Below are 9,368 nucleotides of genomic sequence, written 5' to 3' on the forward strand. Positions count from 1 at the left end.
GGAAGAAAGCAATAAGTCTAAAAGGAGAAGGCTTTCAGGACTTGGGTAAAGAGGTTGAATTTTATCCAAGAGGCAATAGATAGTGGAGATTGTTGAGCAGGGATAGAACACATTTCTGTGTCTTAGAAAGATTCTTCAGACAATTGTGTGTGACACACGTTTGGAGAGGGTCAAGTCCAGAAGCCAGAAGACCAATTAGGAGGGTGCCAAAGTAGTTCAGAAGAGAGGTGATAAGGCCCTGAACTAGGGAGGTGGCCAAGGACACAAGGTACCCAGAGCTACATGGCACGCTGGAAAATTTGGAGTCATAGGACCTGAATAGAAATCCAGCTTCTGTTACTTTATACCTATATGAGGACACGCTAAGATTTTTGTACTTCTGTTTCCTCATTTGTAAAATGAGAGTTTTAGATGGCTTCCCCTATTAGGTCTATCTACCTATATGTATACGCACAACACACTATCATACAGTGGATAGAAAACTGGTCTTGGAATCCTAGAAATCTAAATCCAAGTCCCTCCTCTAATACACACTGGCTATCAGACCCCGTGACACTCCCGGACCCTCTCAGCGCCTCAGGCTACCACTCTTCTTTCAAACTCTAAGTTTCAAAGTAGACATCAGTCAATCCGTCATGATAGAAGGCATTTCCTCTTGGGGCATCCCCTATCCCAATGAAATCATGGGTCTGATTCAAATCAAATAAACCAACATGGTGCTATTCCGCACCTCACAGGGTGTTCTGAGGATCCAATAAGATAATGTATACAAACCATTTTTTGCTAGACAAATGGATGCTTATCATCATTGCCTACAACAGCACCCTTAGAAGTGAAGGAGAAAACAGGGCCATTAGCAGACTGAGGACTTGGGATGTTCACATCGGAACATCCTGCTCAGAGACTCACAGACAGACATGGGATATATCTGAAACACAGAGAAGGGTTACCAACATCTTTGGGGGATGCAATCTGCCTTGACTTTGGATGCTCCAGGCAAACTGTGCTGGGAATTAAAGAAGGCAGAAGACCAAAGTGAGAAGGAAACTTGAAAGTACACACAGAAGGCTGGCCACCCACACCCTGGTCCTTACTCCACGTTCTTCCTCTGAAACACAGAGGGAAATTGCTGCACCCGACACTCCCCTCGCTCTGTGCAGACACAGACGTGGGGAAATATCACCCTGTGCTTTGCTAAATAAACACATCGGCAGCAATGTCAAGGCAACCACCGCAAGAAGATGAGTTTCTTTCTTGGTCTGCCCAGAAGCAGTCGCCTGGCACAGCACCTCTTTTCCTCCAGGTAATAATGATGAGAAAAGGAGCCGCCTCACCATTTTTATAGGGTTCTTAACCTTCTAAAGCTCTTTCATCACTGTTATCTCCTCATAAAAATGATCATACCTGTGGTATTGGTTGGGTAAGAATTATTGCACCCATCTGATGATCAATGGAGAAACAGAGGGCCAGGGAGGAAAACGACAATGTCCTAATCAATGGCCAGGTTGGAGGAAGAACTCTGGGTCTCCTGATTGCTAGCCCAGGCACATTCCCTTGCAAACACAAGATCTGAAGAGATGCAAATTAAATTAAAATGGCTTTTCTTCCCTTGCTTTTCAGACTAATCACCTGAAACCACATCCAATTTACAAAGATGAGATTGGTTATCCACTGAGCCAAGAACATCTCATTCTTTCCTTCCTGGCATCATCTGTAAGACACGCCAAACTCCCCAGATCATATGGTTATCAGATTTCTCAGCTGAAAGGAACCTTAGACATCATCTAATTCAATTCCTCTATTTTATAGATTAAGAAACTGAGACCCAGGTGACTAAAGTATAAGCCCAAGCTGTTCAGGTAATGAGAAAGAAGTCCAGGATTCAAATTCAAGTAAAAGGATCATAGATTTTGAGCTGGCAGAGACCTTAAAGGCTGAGTATAAGCCCTTCCCTCACCTTAAAGAAAAGTAAGTTGAGGCCCATATGATCAGGACAAGGTTACAGAGGTAGTAAGTGAAAGAGGCAGGATTAGGACCCAGATCCTCTAGCTCCAAGCTCTTCCCAGTGGCTCACACTCCCTTTTTAAGGCAGTCAGAATGTCAAATCCTTGAAGGCAAAGCTCTTTTTTACTTTTATCTTTGCAATACCTATGATTAGCAGTTCCTGATACGATACACGGTAGGTACTTACAAGTCTGTTGACTTATTAACAAAATGACCTACTGGGACTGATGGATCCTCATGAAAAAAAATGTTCCTCATCTATCTTTAATTGAGATCACATTTATGAATAGAAATTCACCCTAAAGGGCCAGCTTTAGCTTTCATGATGGGGCTTCTCAGAAGAAAGAGAATGGTGAAAATCACCAGAAGGCATGTCTTAACCCTTGGATAAAGCAATGATATGAAAGGTTTCTTACAAAAATTAAAACACATTTGCAATGTGTTTTATACTAATAAAGCCCTTACATTTTGCCCCCAGCAAATGGCAGTTTAATACATTCACCCACCATTCCTCTTGCCAGGGAGGAGGATGCTCCCCAAAAACAGCCAACTAAAAGGAAGGTATCAGAGAAGGAGACAAAGTGTGGAATCAAAGCTTTAGGGGACTCAGTGTTCTAATCTTAAACTTACAACAGAGCTGTCTTTAAATTCATAACCAGTCCCATCAGCACTAGAATTAACAAAAAGAAATGGAGTTGGCAGTTTCCTTTCTACAATGACATCCTTCAAGCTTTCTTAGTAAGCTGATATTTCATTAGGCGAGTACACAGCCCCTCAATTGGCATCAAGAGAGTCTCGTCTCTCTGTAGGACAATTTCCGTTTCTCATTGCTTGTATTTTATTGATTTGAGTAAGGCTGAGAGTAAGGAAGAAGAGAAAAAGAGAGATTTCTTTCCAATCTGAAAGGACAATAGAAAGAACCATCGAAGATGGGAACACTGTCTCCTTTGGCACCATTCACCCAGTTTATTTGATGGTATGAATCATCCTCCCTCAAAACAAGCCTGTGAAAGATCGGCTTTATTCCCTCTCATCATGAGTGGAAGGCTCCCCCACCTCCAAATGGCATGTATACACTTTTCGAATTGATAGAGTCAACTGATGATCCTAAGTTTCCCAGTTACCTGTAATTAGGGCCCAGGATGAGTGGCAAGCTTGTTCTTGAGCTGAGGAGGAAGTATAATTGCAATGAGGGTAGAGTGATCAGGGCTTTGTACAAAGATACAGTAATGTGCTTTTTTCTCTCTGCAGTGGCCCAGAGACTGCTGTCACCGTTCTTTACAAAGAAATAAGATGAAATAAAGCTGGAAAGGCAGGTAAAGCTCTACTCCCTCACGTGACCCCCTGGCCAACAGCCCCAGGAGTCTGTTTTCATAGTCCCTTTTCCCCTTCCAAACCCAGAATCCCTAGGAGATGGGCTGGGCCCTCTCCTGGCATGGCTATACCTGTAAGCAATCCCATCTTCACTACCATCCTCTCTCTTCTAATATTTTTGCCCCAGGGGAAAGCTTTCCTTCCTACCACTCCATAAAAAAGTAAAGAGTAGGAAAGATAAGCCAGGAATTTGACATTCGTGTCAAACAAATTACTGTTCTCAAAGAGAAAAAAATCAGCAGTGACTTTCCGGGTAGCCGAAGATGAGTGAATCCAGAAAAGGCTAGGGGACCCATCTCGTAGGAGGTCGTGTCCTAGAGGTGAACAGGAAGGGGGTGGGAGACTTCTAGATAGTGCAGAAAGAGTGAGTGTTTAAGAAAAATGCATAGGTGAACTCAGGATGGAAAATAACATGGAGAGAAGTTATTGGGCTCCTTGGGCATAAGAACCATACCAGCATTGCTACCCAACTCTTCATTCAGGACAAAAGGGAACAGCTACTGCCCTCAAGAAAGTTATACTCTATCAGGAGTGGTGTATACTATGGAAATAGAAGAGGAAATGGGAGGTCAGCTGAGGAGGAAGATTAAGAATACTTGGGAAGATGAGAAAATCCTTAGAGGAGAAAGCCACAGTGGCTAGGAGCAAGACAGATGTATTGAGAGGTGGAGATAAAAAAGGAGTAGGTTCTAGGTTTGGGGAGAACCTGGAAATGAGAAAACCAGGGGAAGAGCCATCCTATGGAAGAAGCCTTAGAACATTATCCTTGGCCCCAGTGGCAGGGATTGGTGGAAAATGAAAAGAAGAGACTGTTGATCTGAAGTGAGGGAACACTTTGTCTGTCCTAAAGTGAAATGGATTCATCATTAGAAATCTTCAAGGAAGGATCATTTGATGAATGAACACTTCCTGGGAATGGTAAAGAGAGGGGATTTCTCCTCAAGTCCAGGTAGGATTAATTAGGTGCCACCCTCTGTGACTGAGAAGTGATCTACCTAAGTTCAGCCAGGAAGGCAGTGATGGGACAGAGGCTTGAGAATGAATGCTTTACTGCGTCTTACTCAAAGACTCTCACAGAGCACAAAGGCAAGACTGAACCAATTTGGGCTGTAGGTCTTAGTGGACAGTGTTGGGCTTGGGAGTCAGGAACCCCTGGGTTCAAATCCTATTTTCAACACTTAAGATTATTAAAGCAGCACAGACTTGGAGCTGGAAGGGACTCCAGAGAGATTGAGAGATCATCTAGTTTAATTCCTTTCTTTTAGAGAAGAAGAAAATGAGTCCCAAGGCAGTTAAGTGACTTAGTAGATATACTACTATGTACTACTATAGTACTCTATATAGTACTCTACTATAGTAGAGTACTGTGCCTGGAATTCAAATTCATTCTCACTTATTACCTATATGATCCTGGGCAAGTCATTTCACCTTTGTGTGCCTCCATTTCTTCACCTGTAAAATGGGTCTAATAATAGTACCTCATAGAGTTGTGAGAATCAATCAAGGTAATAGTTGTAAAGTGTTTAACACAGAGCCTGTAACATATAATGAATGTTTGTTTTCTTCCTTCTTTATTGACTTGTCCAATGATACAAATAAGAACTAGGATTCAAACATGGTTCCTCAATCACTAAATCCAATACTTCTTCCACCATAAGCAAAGGGTGAGTGGGAATGTCTATGTAGTCTCCCAGAAGTCCCTGGAACTCCTTAGCATCTGCCTAACTCTGTTTACTAAACTCCTGGCCAGCAGTCATCAATCAAAACCATTTATTAGGTAACTACAATGGGCCAAACCCTAGGGTTACAAACACAAAGAGGAAGCATCCCTGCCCTCAAGGACCCTCCAATCTATTGGGTGAATCCATGTGTACACATATACTAAATGCTTTTGTGCCCAATACACACAAAATAGGTATAAGGTGATGAGAAGGAGACCCACCACAGCCTGGGAGATCAAGGAAGTCTTTGAGTAGGAGGCAGAGCTTCAGTGGAATTTTGAAGGAAATTGGGAATTTAAGAGGCTGAGGGGAGGTGGGAATACATTCCAGGCCTAGAGGACAGCCCAGACAAAGGCAGGAAATGCAGTGATTTGTATGAAGAACAGCAGAAACACTGGTTTGGCTGAATCAAAGAGGGAAAAGAGCAAGGTATACTAAGACTAAGTACATTGGAGTCAGATCATGAGGGGCTTAAAATACCAAACACAAGAGTTTATCTTTGATCCTAGGGGCCTTGGGGGAATGTTGAGAGCTCAAGACTGAAAAGGTGAATTCGGAAGATTTCCCAGGTACACCTCTCTGAATTTCAGTTACCTCATCTGAAAAACGGGTACCATATCATCTAAAGAACCTACCTCATTGGGGTGTCGCAGGAGGCTCTGACTTGATAAAATACAACTTTAAAATCTTCAAAGCTCAATAAAAATGTCAGTTATTAATATTATTATTACAGTTGGATGGTGATAGATGGAATCCCTAGTGCCAAAATATGTAAAGTCAGGATTTGTGTGTCAGTGAAGAATGCAGAGAAAAAAGCGAGAAAATATAACCGAGTTCCTTTAATCAAACCAATGATATTTACAGCCTGTGGGGGGTGCCAAAATGTTCTAGGAAATGCCGTCTCTGTGAGTCAAGTACAGCCAAGCTCAATATTTCAACACGGGGGCATATCTCTGGAAAGAACAAGGTTACACTTTCCCATTCCCCTCTGGAAACGAGCCTTCCCCCAAAGCTCATAGGCTGAACTCTCAGACAATGTCACATCTTAAAAAAATGCAGTTTGCCCATCTAAAAGTTGCAGGTCTGGGCCCGACCTTCCTCAGAGATGTGCCCTTGGAGAGGCAATGTGCTCATCTCAGTCTGCTCCGTCTAACTCTCTTCTCTTCCCACTTAGCCTCCCCGACAGCACACAGAACAGAGCTTTCTAACAGGGGAGCCAAGCCTGGATTCTTCCTGGCAGGAAGGTCACGCCGAGTCACTAAGAAATAAAGGAAAGAAAATCCCCCCAACGAGTGGGGAATGTTACCTGTTCAGGCTTTAGCCCCGGCGGGACCCAGGCATACTCCTCCAAAGCGCAGCCCGAGTCATCATCGGAGGTCGAGTTCCTCTGGAAATCAAACATGAGCTTGCTGACCGTCTTCTCCATTTCCAAAGGCATCACCGTCACGATGTGCTCCTCCTGGGGACACTTGCAGTGCAGACAGATCTTCCTGTAAGCAGAGAGGGAGACTCGGTGAGTGAGCACAGAAGGAGGAAAGAAACCATTTTCAAGAGGGCTGCCAATCACCAAAGCTCCGATCTTGAACTAAAAACATTCTTGGGCAACATGCCTCTGGCAGGGCCCCAGAGCATCCCAAACAATGTTCTCTTGCAGAATGTGTGTGTACGCCTTCCGTGATGGGAATGGAAACACACACCCATGTGCAGGCAGCCCTGGCGGGTCACAGAGCAGGCAAAAGGGGAGGAGGGAGGGAATAAGCATTTATGAAACACCTACTATGTGCTAGACACTGGGCTAAGCACTTTACAAACATTATCTCATCTGGATCCAACCCTAGGAGGTAGGGGGGCTATTATTATAGCTATAATTATAACTATTGTATAGTTGATGAAACTGAGGCAAGCAGAGATTAAATGACTTGCATAGGATCCCACAACTAGTAAATCTCTGAGCTTGGATTTGAACTCGTCTTCTGACTCTCAGCTCATTACTCTGTGGACTGTGCCACCTTGCTGCTCAAGACTGTCTATTACTTGAAAGTAGACTTGGCTTTCTTTCTATGGGGTTTCCCCGGGGAGGGAGGAGGAAAAAGAGAAAGATAGACAGATGGACAGAGACAGAGAGAGACAGAGAAAGAAACAGAGACAGAGGCAGAGAGACAGAGAGAGACAGAGACAGAGACAGAGAGAGGGTGTATTTTTTTATCTGGGTAGAAAGTTGATTTGTTGTAAAGAGTTAAAGTATAAACTCACTGATAGTAATATAAAAGTTAAATATTCACTAGAAGAAATTACCAATAAACTTGATATTTATATCATGATTTTAATAATAATAGTAATGGCAACAATGATGATAAGGAAGAGACAACAAAACAACAAAAAATGGAATGTATAATGGTTAGTGCTGGTCTCAGGAGGACTTGGGTTCAAATCTTATCTCTGACACATTCTGGTTCTGACTCTATGACCTTGGGCAAGTAATCCCACTTCTACAGGGCCTGGGCAACTCTATAGGTTATAGGGCAGCTGCTGGTCTGCATTGGCAGAGGGAATTTCTTCATTAGCAATTCCTTATGCCAGAGGAACTATAACAACAAACACTAACAGTATCACAACCAGAGAGTGTGGCAGAGGGCAGAGAGCATCATCTTTGGACCCTGGAAGGAAAGTCGAGCATTTAGTAAGTGCCTACTATGCCAGGCAGAGTGCTGGGCACCTTACCTCATTTGATCTCGGATACATCACTTAACTTTTCAGGAATCCAGGCAACAACTTGAGACTGAGTTACAGACAATGTTGCCAGTCCACATCAGTGGAGGGTTAGTTGATATCAGTGGAGGAAGTTTCCATGGCAACAGTTCTCCATACCAATAAATCATTGGTCCAGATTTTTAAAAACATCATCAGCATCATTATCATTGTGTTGATGGCCATATGAGGTCACATATATAGATAGCTTTTTTGATCCTCCTAAAATTTTTATTGATCACAAAAAGTCAATCATTTTATCTCCCTGTACAAGAGTCCACCAGCCATTGAATTTAAACGGGTCATAATAAAACAGTGACTTGTCCCATAAGTTTCTTTCCTCTTTCTTCCCCCTTCAAGAAGAAGAAAAAGAAGAATGAGGAAGAGAAGAAGGAGGGAGAGGCAAAGATGGTAAAAGAGAAGGAAGAAAAACTTGGCTACAAAGAAGAGCTAAGAGCATTGCCTGCCTCCTTTCCTTTGGGGAAGTGGGGACACACAGATATAACATTGCCTGTAAGTCAGATTCTAGGAGATGATTGGTTTTGATGAATACTTTATTGTTTTTCTTCTTTAAAAAATCTTTGGCTTGAGGAATGGTTGTGGAAAAGGAGAAGAAGGGTTCTGAGGGAAATATGGGGCACCTAAAAATAAAAGATATCAATAAATTCATTTTAAAAACACAACAATAGGAATCACTGATTTTTATGTGATGCTTTGTTTGAGGCAGCATGGCATACTATATAGAGAACCAGCCTAAAAGTCATTAAGACACGGGTTCAAGTCTGTGCCTTGAACATATACTGGCTCTAAGTAACTTCATAAATCTCTAATTTGTAGAGAAGGTACCAACCTCTATCTATAGAAGACAGAGTTTCCTTACCTGGAGTTCCCTATATCAGAGAATTCAACAATCTAGACCTATCCTTATCCCTATATAATGCTTTAAAGTTTTTATAAGTGCTCTTTACATATATGATCTCACTTGACCCTTCAACACCCCAGTAACATGTATACTACAGATATTTCCCCCCATTTCCACCTTTTTTTGGTCTAGACTTCTTGGTGTGCAAACTGCTAATGCCCAGCCAAACCTCCTATGTGCATTATATTTAAATGTTTGCCTGAGAGTGGGGGGACCCCTGGATGGCTTAGTGGATAAAGCATGAGACTTGAAGACAAGAAGTCCAAGGTTCAAATCTGGCCTCAGACACTACCTAATTGTGAGACCCTGGGCAAGTCACTCAACTCCAATGGCCTAGCCCTTACTGTTCTTCTGCCTTGGAACCGATATCCCCATTCTATGAAAGAAGTTCAAAGGCTTAAAAAATAAGTTTGTCTGGGACACTGAAGAGGTTGGGTGACTTCTCTCTAGTCACAAAGCTGGTTTATGTTAGCAAAGATCTGAACCCAGGCCTTCCTGACTCAAAGATATTTCTCTATCCACTAGGCCTTAAGACCTCCTTAGAGTCGAGAGAGAGAGAGAGAGAGAGAGAGAGAGAGAGAGAGAGAGAGAGAGAGAGA

General features: G+C 42.7%; 1 protein-coding gene across 1 annotated transcript in view; it reads right to left on the reverse strand.

Annotated features, from left to right (window-relative positions):
• Positions 1 to 9,368, reverse strand: part of PRICKLE2 (prickle planar cell polarity protein 2) — a 368,992-nt gene that overhangs the window by 96,958 nt on the left and 262,666 nt on the right. Inside the window, exon 3 of the mRNA XM_044660390.1 lies at positions 6,406 to 6,589. Within this exon, the coding sequence (XP_044516325.1) occupies positions 6,406 to 6,589 (184 nt within the window). The remainder of the gene's footprint in view (positions 1 to 6,405; positions 6,590 to 9,368) is intronic.

The sequence above is a fragment of the Gracilinanus agilis genome, chromosome 1 (assembly GCF_016433145.1).
Source record: "Gracilinanus agilis isolate LMUSP501 chromosome 1, AgileGrace, whole genome shotgun sequence".
NCBI lineage: Eukaryota > Metazoa > Chordata > Mammalia > Didelphimorphia > Didelphidae > Gracilinanus > Gracilinanus agilis.